Here is a 17,515-nt window from a genome sequence, read left to right as displayed (position 1 = left end):
GTAATCTGTCCCTAAAGGTCATCTGCTATTTGGGATTACACAGTAATCTGTCCCTAAAGGTGCACTGCCATTTGGGATTACACAGCAATCTTTGTCCCTAAAGGTGCACTGCCATTTGGGATTACACAGTAATCTGTCCCCAAAGGTAAGCACTGCCATTTGGGATTACACAGGCAATCTGTCCCTAAAGGTGCACTGCCATCTGGGATTACACAGTAATCTGTCCCTAAAGGTGCACTGCCATTTGGGATTACACAAGTAATCTGTCCCTAAAGGTGCACTGCCATTTGGGATTACACAGTAATCTGTCCCTAAAGGTGCACTGCCATCTGGGATTACACAGTAATCTGTCCCTAAAGGTGCGCTGCCATCTGGGATTACACAGTAATCTGTCCCTAAAGGTGCGATGCCATCTGGGATTATGCAGTAATCTGTCCCTAAAGGTGCGCTGCCATCTGGGATTACACAGTAATCTGTCCCTAAAGGTGCGATGCCATCTGGGATTACACAGTAGTGGTGGTAGTAGTAGTAGTAGTAGCAGTAGTAGTAGCAGCAGCAGGACAGTAGCAGCAGCAAGGCGGTAGCAGCAGCAGCAGCAGTAGCAGCATGGCAGCAGCGGCAGCAGCGCAGCAGTAGCAGCGCGCGCAGGCGCGTACAGCACATCAGCAGCAGCACGGGCAGCAGCGGCACAGCAAGCAGCAGCATGCAGCAGCAGCGCAGCAGCAGCAGTGGCCGCAGCAGCAGCAGCAGCAGCGGCAGCAGCAGCAGCAGCTGGGCAGCAGCAGCAGCAGCGCAGTCAGCAGCAGCAGCGTGAGCAGCAGCAGCAGCAGCAGCAGCAGCAGCAGCAGCAGCAGCAGCAGCACGGCGGCAAGAGCAGCAGCAGCAGCAGCAGTAGCAGCAGCTGTGTTAGCAGCGAGCAGCAGCAGCAGCAGCGAGTCGCAGCAGCAAGCAGCAGCAGCAGCAGCAAGCAGCGAGCGGCAGCTGGTAGCAGCAAGGCAGCAGCCACCAGCAGCAGCAGCAGCAGGCAGCAGCAGCAGCAGCAGTCAGCAGCAGCAGCAGCAGAGCAGGGCTGCTGGCGCAGCAAGGCAGCAGCAGCAGCAGCAGCAGCAGCAGCAGCAGCAGCACCAGCAGCAGCAGCAGCAGCAGGGCAGCAGCAGCAGCAGCGGCAGCAGCAAGCTGCAGCAAGCAGGGCAGCAGCAGCAGCGCAGGGCAGCAGTCAGCAGCAAGCAGCAGCAGCAGCAGCAGCAGCAGCAGCAGCAGCAAGCAGCACCAGCAGCAAGCAGCAGCAGGCAGTGCAGCGCAGCAGCAGCAGCAGCAGTAGCAGCAGCAGGCAGCACAGCAAGCAGCAGCAGCAGCAGCAGCAGCAGCAGCAGCAAGCAGCAGCAGCAGCAGCAGCAGCAGCAGCAGAGTGAAAGCAGCGGTAGCAGGCAGCAGCAGCAGCAGCGTAGGCAGCAGTACAGCAGCAGCAGCAAGTACAGCAGCAGCAGCAGCAGGCAGCACGCAGCAGTACAGCAGCAAGCAGCGCAGCAGCAGCAGCAGCAGCAGCAGCAGCAGCAGCAGCAGCAGGCAGCAGCAGCAGCAGCAGCAGCAGCGCAGCAGCAGTCCAGGCAGCAGCAGCAGCTAGCAGTGAGTAAGCGGTAGAGCGCAGCAGCAGTAGCAGCAGCAGCAGCAGCACAGCAGCAGCAGCAGCAGCAGCAGCAGCAGCAGCAGCAGCAGCAAGGGCAGCAGGCAGTGGCAGCAGCAGCAGCAGCAGCAGCAGCAGCAGCAGCGTGCAGCAGGCAGCAGCGCAGCAGCAGCAGCAGCACGCGCCTGGAGTGCAGCGCAGCAGCAGCAGAGCAGCCGCAGCGGTAGCAGCAGCGCGGAGTGAGCAGCAGCAGGCGGCAGCAGCAGCAGCAGCAGCAGCAGCAGCAGCAGCAGCAGCAGCAGCAGCAGCAGCAGCAAGGTGCTGCGCAGCAGCAGCAGCAGCAGCAGCAGCAGCAGCAGCAGCAGCAGCAGACAGCAGCAGCAGCAGCAGCAGCAGCAGCCTGCAGCCAGCAGCGAGCAGCAGCAGCAGCAGCAGCGGCAGCAGCAGCAGGCAGCAGCAAGGCAGCAGCAGCAGCAGCAGCAGCAGCAGGGCACAGCAGCAGAAGCGAGCAGCGAGCAGCAGCAGCAGGAGCAGCAGCAGCAGCAGCAGCAGCTGTTACAGCAGCACGCGCAGCAAGCAGCACCAGCAGCCGGGCGCAGCAGCAGCGGCGGAGCGCGCAGCAGCAGCAGCAGCAGCGCAGCAGCAGCAGCAGCAAGGCAAGCAGCAGCAGCAGCAGCAGCAGCAGCAGCAGCAGAAGAGGGCAGCGCAGCAGCGGCAGCAGCAGCAGCAGCAGTGGCAGCAGCAGAGCAGCAGCAGCAGCAGTCCCCTCAGCAGCAGCAGCATGCAGCAGCAGACAGCAGCAGCAGCAGCACAAGCACGCAGCAGCAGCAGTAGCAGCAAGCAGCGGCAGCAGGGCAGCAGCAGCAGCCAGCAGCAGCAGCGGCAGCAGTCAGCAGCAGCAGCAGAGCGGTAGTAGTACCAGGCAGCAGCAGCAGCAGCAGCAAGCAGCGAGGGTAGTAGAGCAGCAGTGCAGCAGCAGCAGCAGCAGCAGCATGCAGCAGCAGCAACAGTAAGGCGCAGCAGCAGCAGCAGCATAGAGTAGCAGCAGCGGGGCGCCGGGCAGCAGCGGCAGCAGCAGCGAGTCCGCAGCAGAGCGGCAGCAGTAGCAGCAGCAGAGCAGCAGCAGCAACAGCGGCAACAGCACAGCAGCAGTAAGGCAGCAGCAGCGGCAGCAAGGTGGCAGCGCAGCAGCAGCAGCAGGCAGCAGCAGCAGCAAGGCAAGCAGCAGGGCAGTAGCAGCAGCAGCAAGCACAGCAGCAGCAGCAGCAGCAGCAGCAGCAGCAGCGGCAGCGGCAGCAGCAGCGGGCAGCAGGCAGCAGCAAAGCAGCAGCAGCAGCAGCAGCAGGCAGCAGCAGCAGCAGCAGCAGCAGCAGCAGCATGCGACGCAGCAGCAGACAGCGGCGCTGGCAGCAGCGGCAGGCAAGGCAGCAAGCAGCAGCAACAGCAGCAGCAGCAGCAGCAGAAAACACCAGCAGCAGCAGCAGCAGCAGCGGCAGCAGCAGCAGTAGCAGTACCAGTAGTAGTAGACAGTGCGTAAGCAGCGCGCAGCAGCAGTACGCAGCAGCAGCAGCAGGCAGCAGCAGCAGCAGTAGTAGCAGCAGCAGTGGCAGCAGCAGCAGGCAGCAGCAGCATGGCAGCAGCAGCAGGCAGCGGCGGCAACAGTGCAGCAGCAGCAGCAGTGCAGCAGCAGCAGCAGCAGCAGTGCCAGCGGCAGCAGATGGCAGCAGCAGCGGCAGCAGCAGCAGCAGCAGCAGCAAGGTAGCAGCAGCAGCAGCAGCAGCAGCAGCAGCAGCAGCAGCAGCAGCAGCAGCAGCAGCAGTGCAGGCAGCTGCAGCTGGGCGGCAGCGGCAGCAGCAGCAGCAAGCAGCAGCAGTGCAGCAGCAGCAGGCAGGCAGCAGCGGCAGCAGTGGCAGTGGTGCAGCAGGCGGCAGCAGTGTGCAGCAGCAGCAAGCAGCAGCAGCAGCACCGAGTGGCAGCAGCAGCAGCAGCAGCAGCAGCAGCAGTAGCAGTGGCAGCGGCGGCACCAGCAGCAGCAGCAGCAGCAGGCAAGCAGTAGCAGTCCTCAGAGCAGCAGCAGCAGCAGCAGCAGCAGCAAGGCAGGGCAGCAGCAGCAGCAGCAGCAGCAGCAGCAGCAGCAGTAGCAGCAGAAGCAGCAGCAGCAGCAGTAGCAGCAGCAGCAGGTCAGTAGCAGTGGCAGGCAGCGCGGCAGCAGTGGCAGCAGTGCAGCAGCGGCAGCAGCAGCAGCAGCAGCAGCAGCAGGCAGCAGCAGCAGCAGTGGCAGCAGCAGGCAGCAGGCAGCAGCAGCAGCAGCAGCACAGTATGCAGCAGTGGCAGCGGCAGCACCACTAGCATAGCAGCAAGCAGCAGACAGCATAGCACAGCACCAGTACCAGCAGCAGTGCAGCAGCAGCAGGCAGCAGCAGCAGCAGCAGGCAGGCAGCAGCAGCAGCACCAGCAGCAGCAGGCAGGCAGCGCAGCAGGCAGCTAGCAGTGGCGGTAGCAGTGGGGTGGGAGCGGAGCAGCAGCAGCAGCAGCGGTGGTAGCAGTGGCAGCAGCAGCAGCTAGCAGCAGTAGGCAGTAGCAGCAGCAAGGCAGTAGCACTAGCATGCAGGGCAGTAGCAGTATTAGTAGTAGTAGTAACCTGGGATTCAGGGGCAGAAGTAACATAGTAAATGAAAATCCAGGACACCTTATTTTGATATCTTAAGTTTCGTATTAAATAGTGAATCTCCATCATACATTTCGTATGATATGTTACATAATACAATTTGTATGATACTGTTGAAGTCGGAAGTTTACATAAACTTAGGTTGGAGTCATTAAATCTTGTTTTTCAACCACTCCACAAATGTCTTGTTAACAAACTATAGTTGTGGCAAGTCGGTTAGACATTACTTTGTGCATGACACAAGTAATTTTTCCAACAATTGTTTACAGACAGATTATTTAACTTATAACTCACCGTATCACAATTCCAGTGGGTCAGAAGTTTACATATTGCACTAAGTTGACTGTGTTTCAAACAGCTTGGCAAATTCCAGAAAATGATGTCATGGCTTTAGAAGCTTCTGATTGGCTAATTGAGATAATTTGAGTCAATTGGAAGGTGTACCTGTGGGATGTATTTCAAGGCCTACTTGAACTCAGTGCCTCTTTTCTTGGCATCATGGGAAAATGAAAAGAAATCAGCCAAGACCTCAGAAAAAATGGTAGACCTCCACAAGTCTGGTTCATCCTTGAGCAATTTCCAAACGCCTGAAGGTACCAATCCTTCATCTGTACAAACAATAGTATGCAAGTATAAACACCAAGGGACCACAAGCTGTCATACTGCTCAGGAAGGAGACGCGCTCTGTCTCCTAGAGATGAACGCATTTTGGTGCTAAAAGTGCAAATCAATCCCAGAACAATCTTGTGGGAAGATGCTGGAGGAAACAGGTACAAAAGTATCTATATCCGCAGTAAAACGAGTCCTATATCGACATAACCTGAAAGGCGCTCAGCAAGGAAGAAGCCACTGCTCCAAAAACCGTCATAAAAAAGCCAGACTACATGGTTTGCAACTGCATATGGGGGACAAAGATCGCACTTCTTGGGAGAAATGTCCTCTGGTCTGATGAAACAAAAATAGAACTGTTTGGCCATAATGACCATCGTTATGTTTGGAGGAAAAAGGGGTGACTTGTAAGTCAAGAACACCATCCCAACTGTGAAGCACGGGGGTGGCAGCATCATGCTGTGGGGGGTGCTTTGCTGCAGGAGGGACTGGTGCACTTCACAAAAATAGATGGCATCATGAGGAAGGAAATGTAAGTGGATATATTGAAGCAACATCTCAAGATAAGTCAGAAGTTAAAGCTTGGTCGCAAATGGGTCTTCCAAAAGAACAATGACCCCAAGCATACTTCCAAAGTTGTGGGCAAAATGGCTTAAGGACAACAAAGTCGAGGTGGTTGGAGTGGCCATCACAAAGCCCTGGCCTCAATCCTAGAGAAATTGTGTGGGCAGAACTGAAAAAGCGTGTGTGAGCAAGGAGGCCTACAAACCTGACTCAGTTACACCAGCTCTGTCTGGAGGAATGGGCCAAAATTCACCCAACTTATTGTGGGAAGCTTGTGGAAGCTACCCAAACGCTTTGCCCCAAGTTAAACAATTTAAAGGCAATGCTACCAAATACTAATTGAGTGTATGTAAACTTCTGACCCACTGGGAATGTGATGAAAGAAATAAAAGCTGAAATAAATCATTCTCTCTACTATTATTCTGACATTTCACATTCTTAATGACGTATGGAACTCTTGTATGTTGAGTCAGGGTGTGGTATTCTATGTGTGTCTATGTTTGGCCGGGTGTGATTCCCAATCAGAGGCAGCTGTCGCTCGTTGTTTTATTTTTTTATTTATTTCACCTTTATTTAACCAGGTAAGCCAGTTGAGAACAGGTTCTCATTTACAACTGCGACCTGGCCAAGATAAAGCAAAGTAGTGCAATAAAAACAACACAGAGTTACATATGGGGTAAAAAAAAAAAACATTAAGTCAGAAATACAACAGAAAATATATATACAGTGTGTGCAAATGTAGCAAGTTATGGAGGTAAGGCAATAAATAGGCTATAGTGCAGAATAATTACAATAGTATTAACACTGGAATGCTAGATGTGCAAGAGATTATGTGCAAATAGAGATACTGGGGTGCAAAAGAGCAAATCAAACAACAATATAGGGGTGAGGTAGTTGGGTGGGCTAATTTCAGATGGGCTGTGTACAGGTGCAGTGATCGGCAAGGTGCTCTGACAACTGATGCTCAAAGTTATTGGGGGAGATAAGAGTCTCCAGCTTCAGAGATTTTTGCAATTCGTTCCAGTCATTGGCAGCAGAGAACTGGAAGGAATGGCGGCCAAAGGAGGTGTTGGCTTTGGGAATGACCAGTGAGATATACCTGCTGGAGCGCAGACTACGGGTGGGTGCTGCTATGGTGACCAATGAGCTAAGATAAGGCGGGGATTTGCCTAGCAGTGATTTATAGATGGCCTGGAGCCAGTGGGTTTGACGTACGAACATGTAGTGAGGACCAGCCAACAAGAGCGTACAGGTCACAGTGGTGGGTAGTGTATGGGGCTTTGGAGACAAAACGGATGGCACTGTGATAGACTACATCCAATTTGCTGAGTAGAGTGTTGGAGGCTATTTTGTAAATGACATCGCCGAAGTCAAGGATCGTAGGATAGTCAGTTTACGAGGGCATGTTTGGCAGCATGAGTGAAGGGGAGGCTTTGTTGCGAAATAGGGAAGCCGATTCTAGATTTAACTTTGGATTGAGATTCTTTATGTGAGTCTGGAAGTTGAGTTTACAGTCTAACCAGACACCTAGATATTTGTAGTTGTCCACATACTCTAGGTCAGGCCTCGAGAGTGGTGATTCTAGTCGGGGTGGGCGGGTGCTAGCAGCGTTCGATTGAAAAGCATGCATTTAGTTTTACTAGTGTTTAAGAGCAGTTGAAGGCTACTGAAGGATTGTTGTATGGCATTGAAGCTCGCTTGGAGGTTTGTTAACACAGTGTCCAATGAAGGGCCGCCAGATGTATACAAAATGGTGTCGTCTGCGTAGAGGTGGATCTGAGAGTCACCAGCAGCAAGAGCGACATCATTGATATACACGGAGAAAAGTGTCGGCCCAAGAATTGAACCCTGTGGCACCCCCATAGAGACTGCCATAGGTCCAGACAACAGGCCCTCCGATTTGACACACTGAACTCTATCTGAGAAGTAGTTGGTGAACCAGGCGAGGCAGTCATTTGAGAAACCAAGGCTATTTAGTCTGCCAATAAGAATGCGGTGGTTGACAGAGTCGAAAGCCTTGGCCAGGTCGATGAAGACGGCTGCACAGTACTGTCTATTATCAATCGCGGTTATAATATCGTTTAGGACCTTGAGCGTGGCTGAAGGTGCACCCGTGACCAGCTCGAAACCGGATTGCATAAGCGGAGAAGGTACGGTGGTATTCGAAAATGGTCGATGATCTGTTTGTTAACTTGGCTTTCGAATACTTTCGAAAGGCAGGGCAGGATGGATATAGGTCTGTAGCAGTTTGGATCTAGAGTGTCACCCCCTTTGAAGAGGGGGATGACCGCGGCAGCTTTCCAATCTCTGGGGATCTCAGACGTTATGAAAGAGAGGTTGAACAGACTAGTAATAGGGGTTGCGACAATTTCGGCGGCTAGTTTTAGGAAGAAAGGGTCCAGATTGTCTAGCCCAGCTGATTTGTAGGGGTCCAGATTTTGCAGCGCTTTCAAAACATCAGCTGTCTGAATTTGAGTGAAGGGAGAAGCGGGGGGCATGGGCAAGTTGCAGCAGAGGGTGCAGAGTTGGTGGCCGGGTTAGTGGTAGCCAGATGGAAAGCATGGCCAGCTGTAGCAAAATGCTTGTTGAAATTCTCGATTATTGTAGATTTATCGGTGGTGATAGTGTTTCCTAGCCTCAGTGCAGTGGGCAGCTGGGAGGAAGTGCTCTTATTCTCCATGGACTTTACAGTGTCCCAAAACTTTTTGGAGTTAGTGCTACAGGATGCAAATTTCTGTTTGAAAAAGTTAGCCTTTGCTTTCCTGACTGCTTGTGTATATTGGTTCCTAACTTCCTGAAAAGTTGCATATCGCGGGGGCTATTTGATGCTAATGCTGTACGCCACAGGATGTTTTTGTGCTGGTCAAGGGCAGTCAAGTCTGAGGAGAACCAGGGGCTATATCGGTTCTTAGTTCTGTATTTTTGAATGGGGCATGTTTATTTAAGATTGAGAGGAAATTACTTTTAAGGAACAACCAGGCATCCTCTACTGACGGAATGAGATCTATATCCATCCAGGATACCTGGGCCAGGTCAATTAGGAAGGCCTCCTCGCTAAAGTGTTTTAGGGAGCCGTTTGACAGTGATGAGGGGTGGTCGTTTGACCGCGACCCGACTACGGACGCAGGCAATAAGGCAGTGATCGCTGAGATCCTGGTTGAAGACAGCTGAGGTGTATTTAGAGGGTATATTAGTCAGGATGATATCTATGAGGGTACCCATGTTTAAGGATTTAGGGTTGTACCTGGTAGGTTCGTTGATAATTTGCGTGAGGTTGAGGGCATCTAGCTTGGATTGTAGGATGGCTGGGGTATTAAGCATATCCCAATTTAGGTCACCAAGCAGTACAAACTCAGAGGATAAATGGGGGGCAATCAATTCACATATGGTGTCCAGGGCACAGCTGGGGGCTGAGGGGGGTCTGTCGCAAGCGGCAACAGCGAGAGACTTATTTCTGGAGAGGTGGATTTTTAGAGGTAGAAGCTCAAACTGTTTGGGCACAGACCTGGATAGTATGATAGAGCTCTGCAGGCTATCTCTACAGTAGATTGCAACTCCGCCCCCTTTGGCAGTTCTATCAACTCCACCCCCTTTGGCAGTTCTATCTAGTTGTCTCTGATTAGGGATCATACTTAAGTAGCCTGTTTGCCTACTATGTTTGTGGGATCTTGTTCCGTGTATAGCCTTGGATTGTGTATAGCCTTGGACTTCACGTTACGTTGTTGTTTTGTTTTGTGTTTAGTATTAAATAAACATGTTCGCATTCCACGCTGCACCTTGGTCTGACCCGTCTCTCAACGACCGTGACAGAAGATCCCACCACCAATGGACCAAGCAGCGTGCCCAGGAGGAGCAGAGAGTATGGACTTGGAGGGAGATCTGGCCAAGCAGATGGAGGCCCTGAAAGGGATCAGGGTGGAGAAAGAGAGACAGCCCCAAGAACATTTTGTTGGGGGGCTAAAAGGGTGGTCGGGGAGCGACAGAGAGGAGCCCCGACTACTGTACTCGTGGGGGCTCAAGGAGGAATCCTCACTGGAGGAGGACTGGGCGCGGAGTGTAAAGGACGGGTACAGTCGTAGACCTCCAGCGCCGGTTCCCAGTCCGGTACGCCCCGTTCCTGCTCCTCGCACCAGACCAGTGGTGCGTGTTCCCAGTCCGGCCCGGCCCGTACCTGTTCCTCACACCAGACCAGTGGTGCGTGTTCCCAGTCCGGCCCGGCCCGTACCTGTTCTCACACCAGACCAGTGGTGCGTGTTCCCAGTCCGGCCCGGCCCGTACCTGTTCCTCACACCAGACCAGTGGTGCGTGTTCCCAGTCCGGCCCGGCCCGTACCTGTTCCTCACACCAGACCAGTGGTGCGTGTTCCCAGTCCGGCCCGGCCCGTACCTGTTCCTCACACCAGACCAGTGGTGCGTGTTCCCAGTCCGGCCCGGCCCGTACCTGTTCCTCACACCAGACCAGTGGTGCGTGTTCCCAGTCCGGCCCGGCCCGTGCCTGCTCCTCGCACCAGACCAGTGGTGCGTGTTCCCAGTCCGGCTCGGCCCGTGCCTGCTCCTCGCACCAGACCAGTGGTGCGTGTTCCCAGTCCGGCCCGGCCCGTGCCCGTTCCACCGGTGCCTGGTTCAGCACCGGTCAGCTGCTCCACTCCGGAGTCAGAGCAGTCCGCTCCGCCGGTGCCCAATCCAGCCCCGGTCAGCGGATCCATTCCGGAGCCAGAGCAGTCCGCTCCACCGGGGTCCAGTTCAGCTCCGGTCAGCGGCTCCAGTCCAGACCCAGACGTCAGCCCCTCTCCAGGTTCGGGGTCTCCCACACCAGGATCCAGACAGGGCTTGGTGCATCGTGGGAGGAAGGAGAGGGGAAGCATCGCGCCGAGGTCCAGACCAGACCAGCGGCGCAACGGGGAGGCGGAGAGGAAGAGGTCATCACGCCCGGAGCCGGATCCGCCTCCGTGGCTGAAAGCCCACCCGGACCCTCCCCGGTTAGGTCAGGTTTGTGCGGTCGGAGTCCACACCTTTGGGGGGTACTGTCACGCCCTGACGTATGGAACTCTTGTATGTTGAGTCAGGGTGTGGTATTCTATGTGTGTCTATGTTTGGCCGGGTGTGATTCCCAATCAGAGACAGCTGTCGCTCGTTGTCTCTGATTAGGGATCATACTTAAGTAGCCTGTTTGCCTACTATGTTTGTGGGATCTTGTTCCGTGTATAGCCTTGGATTGTGTATAGCCTTGGACTTCACGTTACGTTATTGAATAAACATGTTCGCATTCCATGCTGCACCTTGGTCTGACCCGTCTCTCAACGACCGTGACACTTAAAATAAGTGGTGATCCTAACTGACCTAAGACAGGGAATTTTTACTAGGATTAAATGTCAGGAATTGTGAAAAACTGAGTTTAAATGTATTTGGCTAAGGTGTATGTAAACTTCCGACTTCAACTGTATGTTATTAATTGCTATTTGTACAATATGTTAGTGTCTCGGATTTAGTTACTATGTTACGTATAGTTTATGAGACCAGGCTGTATTATAATTATTACTCTCATGATGATGATGATGATGATGATTAGTATTATTAGTATTAGTGAGGCTGGTGTGATGATATCGGCGGAGGTCACTCATGTATTATTTCTGATGTCACACTGTCATTTATTCCCAACCCGAGGGAGCCTTTTCAATATTCTACTGATATCACTGTCATTTATTCCCAACCCGAGGGAGCCTTTTCAATATTCTACTGATATCACTGTCATTTATTCCCAACCCGAGGGAGCCTTTTCAATATTCTACTGATATCACTGTCATTTATTCCCAACCCGAGGGAGCCTTTTCAATATTCTACTGATATCACTGTCATTTATTCCCAACCCGAGGGAGCCTTTTCAATATTCTACTGATCTCACTGTCATTTATTCCCAACCCGAGGGAGCCTTTTCAATATTCTACTGATATCACTGTCATTTATTCCCAACCCGAGGGAGCCTTTTCAATATTCTACTGATCTCACTGTCATTTATTCCCAACCCGAGGGAGCCTTTTCAATATTCTACTGATATCACTGTCATTTATTCCCAACCCGAGGGAGCCTTTTCAATATTCTACTGATCTCACTGTCATTTATTCCCAACCCGAGGGAGCCTTTTCAATATTCTACTGATCTCACTGTCATTTATTCCCAACCCGAGGGAGCCTTTTCAATATTCTACTGATCTCACTGTCATTTATTCCCAACCCGAGGGAGCCTTTTCAATATTCTACTGATCTCATTGTCATTTATTCCCAACCCGAGGGAGCCTTTTCAATATTCTACTGATCTCACTGTCATTTATTCCCAACCCGAGGGAGCCTTTTCAATATTCTACTGATCTCACTGTCATTTATTCCCAACCCGAGGGAGCCTTTTCAATATTCTCACTGATCTCACTGTCATTTATTCCCAACCCGAGGGAGCCTTTTCAATATTCTACTGATCTCATTGTCATTTATTCCCAACCCGAGGGAGCCTTTTCAATATTCTACTGATCTCACTGTCATTTATTCCCAACCCGAGGGAGCCTTTTCAATATTCTACTGATCTCAATGTTGTTCCCAATCTAGAGATATTATAGCTAGGTTACTAAACTGAAGTATAGGAGAGAAGACAGAGATATTATAGCTAGGAGAGAAGACAGAGATATTATAGCTAAGTTACTAAACTGAAGTATAGGAGAGAAGACAGAGATATTATAGCTAGGTTACTAAACTGAAGTATAGGAGAGAAGACAGAGATATTATAGCTAGGAGAGAAGACAGAGATATTATAGCTAGGTTACTAAACTGAAGTATAGGAGAGAAGACAGAGATATTATAGCTAGGTTACTAAACTGAAGTATAGGAGAGAAGACAGAGATATTATAGCTAGGTTACTAAACTGAAGTATAGGAGAGAAGACAGAGATATTATAGCTAGGTTACTAAACTGAAGTATAGGAGAGAAGACAGAGATATTATAGCTAGGTTACTAAACTGAAGTATAGAGAGAAGACAGAGATATTATAGCTAGGTCACTAAACTGAAGTATAGGAGAGAAGACAGAGATATTATAGCTAGGTCACTAAACTGAAGTATAGGAGCGAAGACAGAGATATTATAGCTAGGTCACTAAACTGAAGTATAGGAGAGAAGACAGAGATATTATAGCTAGGTCACTAAACTGAAGTATAGGAGAGAAGACAGAGATATTATAGCTAGGTTACTAAACTGAAGTATAGGAGAGAAGACAGAGATATTATAGCTAGGTTACTAAACTGAAGTATAGGAGAGAAGACAGAGATATTATAGCTAGGTCACTAAACTGAAGTATAGGAGAGAAGACAGAGATATTATAGCTAGGTTACTAAACTGAAGTATAGGAGAGAAGACAGAGATATTATAGCTAGGTCACTAAACTGAAGTATAGGAGAGAAGACAGAGATATTATAGCTAGGTTTCTAAACTGAAGTATAGGAGAGAAGACAGAGATATTATAGCTAGGTCACTAAACTGAAGTATAGGAGAGAAGACAGAGATATTATAGCTAGGTCACTAAACTGAAGTATAGAGAGAAGACAGAGATATTATAGCTAGGTCACTAAACTGAAGTATAGGAGAGAAGACAGAGATATTATAGCTAGGTCACTAAACTGAAGTATAGGAGAGAAGACAGAGATATTATAGCTAGGTCACTAAACTGAAGTATAGGAGAGAAGACAGAGATATTATAGCTAGGTTACTAAACTGAAGTATAGGAGAGAAGACAGAGATATTATGCTAGGTTACTAAACTGAAGTATAGGAGAGAAGACAGAGATATTATAGCTAGGTCACTAAACTGAAGTATAGGAGAGAAGACAGAGATATTATAGCTAGGTCACTAAACTGAAGTATAGGAGAGAAGACAGAGATATTATAGCTAGGTCACTAAACTGAAGTATAGGAGAGAAGACAGAGATATTATAGCTAGGTTACTAAACTGAAGTATAGGAGAGAAGACAGAGATATTATAGCTAGGTCACTAAACTGAAGTATAGGAGAGAAGACAGAGATATTATAGCTAGGTCACTAAACTGAAGTATAGGAGAGAAGACAGAGATATTATAGCTAGGTTACTAAACTGAAGTATAGGAGAGAAGACAGAGATATTATAGCTAGGTTACTAAACTGAAGTATAGGAGAGAAGACAGAGATATTATAGCTAGGTTACTAAACTGAAGTATAGGAGAGAAGACAGAGATATTATAGCTAGGTCACTAAACTGAAGTATAGGAGAGAAGACAGAGATATTATAGCTAGGAGAGAAGACAGAGATATTATAGCTAGGAGAGAAGACAGAGATATTATAGCTAGGTTACTAAACTGAAGTATAGGAGAGAAGACAGAGATATTATAGCTAGGTTACTAAACTGAAGTATAGGAGAGAAGACAGAGATATTATAGCTAGGTCACTAAACTGAAGTATAGGAGAGAAGACAGAGATATTATAGCTAGGTCACTAAACTGAAGTATAGGAGAGAAGACAGAGATATTATAGCTAGGAGAGAAGACAGAGATATTATAGCTAGGTCACTAAACTGAAGTATAGGAGAGAAGACAGAGATATTATAGCTAGGTTACTAAACTGAAGTATAGGAGAGAAGACAGAGATTTTATAGCTAGGAGAGAAGACAGAGATATTATAGCTAGGTCACTAAACTGAAGTATAGGAGAGAAGACAGAGATATTATAGCTAGGTTACTAAACTGAAGTATAGGAGAGAAGACAGAGATATTATAGCTAGGTTACAAACTGAAGTATAGGAGAGAAGACAGAGATATTATAGCTAGGTCACTAAACTGAAGTATAGGAGAGAAGACAGAGATATTATAGCTAGGTCACTAAACTGAAGTATAGGAGAGAAGACAGAGATATTATAGCTAGAGTCACTAAACTGAAGTATAGGAGAGAAGACAGAGATATTATAGCTAGGTCACTAAACTGAAGTATAGAGAGAAGACAGAGATATTATAGCTAGGTCACTAAACTGAAGTATAGGAGAGAAGACAGAGATATTATAGCTAGGTCACTAAACTGAAGTATAGGAGAGAAGACAGAGATATTATAGCTAGGTCACTAAACTGAAGTATAGGAGAGAAGACAGAGATATTATAGCTAGGTCACTAAACTGGAAGTATAGGAGAGAAGACAGAGATATTATAGCTAGGTTACAAACTGAAGTATAGGAGAGAAGACAGAGATATTATAGCTAGGTCACTAAACTGAAGTATAGGAGAGAAGACAGAGATATTATAGCTAGGTCACTAAACTGAAGTATAGGAGAGAAGACAGAGATATTATAGCTAGGTCACTAAACTGAAGTATAGGAGAGAAGACAGAGATATTATAGCTAGGTCACTAAACTGAAGTATAGAGAGAAGACAGAGATATTATAGCTAGGTTACTAAACTGAAGTATAGAGAGAAGACAGAGATATTATAGCTAGGTCACTAAACTGAAGTATAGGAGAGAAGACAGAGATATTATAGCTAGGTCACTAAACTGAAGTATAGGAGAGAAGACAGAGATATTATAGCTAGGTTACTAAACTGAAGTATAGGAGAGAAGACAGAGATATTATAGCTAGGTTACTAAACTGAAGTATAGGAGAGAAGACAGAGATATTATAGCTAGGTTACTAAACTGAAGTATAGGAGAGAAGACAGAGATATTATAGCTAGGTCACTAAACTGAAGTATAGGAGAGAAGACAGAGATATTATAGCTAGGAGAGAAGACAGAGATATTATAGCTAGGAGAGAAGACAGAGATATTATAGCTAGATAACTAAACTGAAGTATAGGAGAGAAAACAGAGATATTATAGCTAGGTCACTAAACTGAAGTATAGGAGAGAAGACAGAGATATTATAGCTAGGTCATTAAACTGAAGTATAATTATTTATATATTATTAAGACAGAGATATTATAGCTAGGTCACTAAACTGAAGTATAGGAGAGAAGACAGAGATATTATAGCTAGGTCACTAAACTGAAGTATAGGAGAGAAGACAGAGATATTATAGCTAGGTCATTAAACTGAAGTATAATTATTTATATATTATTAAGACAGAGATATTATAGCTAGGTTACTAAACGTAAAGGGGAATATCACTCAAAAAATATTTTTTTTACATGTCAGCGAAGTTGTCAAGATTAAACTTAATTTAAATTAAATTAAATTAAAATGTATATTGGTCTTTTAAGAAGAAAACTGTCTCCAGCCAATGCATGCATATCATTGAACACAGAACGAGTCCATGCAACTTTATTATGTGATTTTTTAAAAGCACATTTGTACTCTTGAACTTCTGTAGGCTTTACATAACGAAGGTGTTGAATAATTATTGCTTCAAGACGTTTCAGCTTTTCATTTCTTTCATTTTTTTAATGTTCTACAAACAAAATTCCACTTTGACATTATGGGGTGTGTGTAGATCAGTGACTCAACAAAAAGTGGAAGTCAAAGGGTGTGAATACTATCTGAAGGAACTGTATGTCTTTACAAAAAGCTATATTGGTCTTCTACCAACTTCGTTTCCTGTGGTTTGTGTGTGTGTGTGTGTGTGTGTGTGTGTGTGTGTGTGTGTGTGTGTGTGTGTGTGTGTGTGTGTGTACGTGTGTGCTTGCGTATGTGTGTGAGGGTGAGATCTTGACTGAAAGATTTCGGTTAGACAGCAGGCCTCACACACACTGAGGATCTTTATGATAAACACACACACACACACACACACACACACACACACACACACACACACCCTCCCGAGACGTGGATGTAGATTAAGGCAGCCCCCTCACCTCTCTGATTCATAGGGGTTGAGGTAAATGCAGAAGACACATTTCGGTTGAATGCATTCAGTTGTGCAACTGACTACGCTCTTAGAAAAAAAGCTGCTATCTAGAACCAAAAAGGGTTCTTCAACTGTCCCCATAGGAGAACCCTTTGAAGACCCCCCCCCTCTCTTTCTCGCTCTCTCTCTCTCTCCCCCCTCCCCCCTCTCTCGCTCTCCCCACTCTCGCTCTCTCTCTCTCCCTCTTGCCCCCTCCCTCTCTCTCTCTCTCTCTCTCTGTCTCTCTCTCTCTCCCTCTGTCCCTCTCTCTCTCTCTCTCTCTCTCTCTCCGTCTCTCTCTCTCTCTCTCTCTCTCTCTCTCGCTCTCTCTCTCAACCCTCCCCCTCTCTCGCTCTCTCTCTCTGTGGTCAGTCTCTAGGCTAAGAAGTAGAGAGGAGAAGTAGAGAAATCTTTACTCATATCAGACCTGTGTTCAAATACTATTTTAAACATTTCAGATCCTTTCATTTCTAGCCTGTCTGAAGTGCTATATGGGCAGGGTTTGTACTTTAGCCACTATTCCATTGGTTAAAATACACTAGGCAAGCTCAATCAAACCCAGATTAATCTATTCGCAATGATATCGAGTAGTATCTGAATCCAGGTCTGACTCATTGAGGGACTCTGCAGAAAGCCAACTAGTGTCAGCTTCCTGGAAACAGTGACATTATGACAACAATAAATAACAAAACTATCATAGTATTACATCCATTACATAACTACCTGAACATACCTTAAATACTGTAACACATAACGTAACATACTAACTTATAGCATAACATGACATAGTACCTAATGTATATTAAGATATTATCTTAACTTAACTGAAAGGCCTCAAAAATGTGATTTCCCTGTGTTTTGTATCTACAAAACATTAAGAACACCTGTTCTTTCCATGACATAGACTGACCACGTGAATCCAGGTGAAAGCCATGATCCATTATATAGATCCACTTCAATTCAGTGTAGATGAAAGGAGAGGAGACGAGGTTAAAGAAGGATTTTCAAGCCTTGAGACAATTGAGACATGTATGTGTGCCATTCAGAGGGTGAATTGTAGTGGTGGAAAGAGTACCCAATTGTCATACTTGAGTAAAAGTAAAGATACCTTAATAGAAAATGACTTAAGTAAAATTGAAAGTCACCCAGTAACATACTACTTGAGTAACAGTCAAA

General features: G+C 47.8%; 1 protein-coding gene across 1 annotated transcript in view; it reads left to right on the top strand.

Moving 5' to 3' along the window:
* The first annotated feature begins 3,254 nt into the window (after positions 1 to 3,254).
* The window catches only part of LOC121565207 (zinc finger protein 239-like), a 26,899-nt gene continuing 12,638 nt past the window's right edge, over positions 3,255 to 17,515 (top strand). The window contains exon 1 of the mRNA XM_045217364.1: positions 3,255 to 3,344. Within this exon, the coding sequence (XP_045073299.1) occupies positions 3,255 to 3,344 (90 nt within the window). The remainder of the gene's footprint in view (positions 3,345 to 17,515) is intronic.

This window comes from Coregonus clupeaformis, unplaced genomic scaffold (genome assembly GCF_020615455.1).
Source record: "Coregonus clupeaformis isolate EN_2021a unplaced genomic scaffold, ASM2061545v1 scaf1029, whole genome shotgun sequence".
In the NCBI taxonomy this organism is placed as follows: domain Eukaryota; kingdom Metazoa; phylum Chordata; class Actinopteri; order Salmoniformes; family Salmonidae; genus Coregonus; species Coregonus clupeaformis.
Note: the sequence above shows the minus strand (reverse complement) of the source record. Positions and strands in the feature narration are given on the sequence as shown.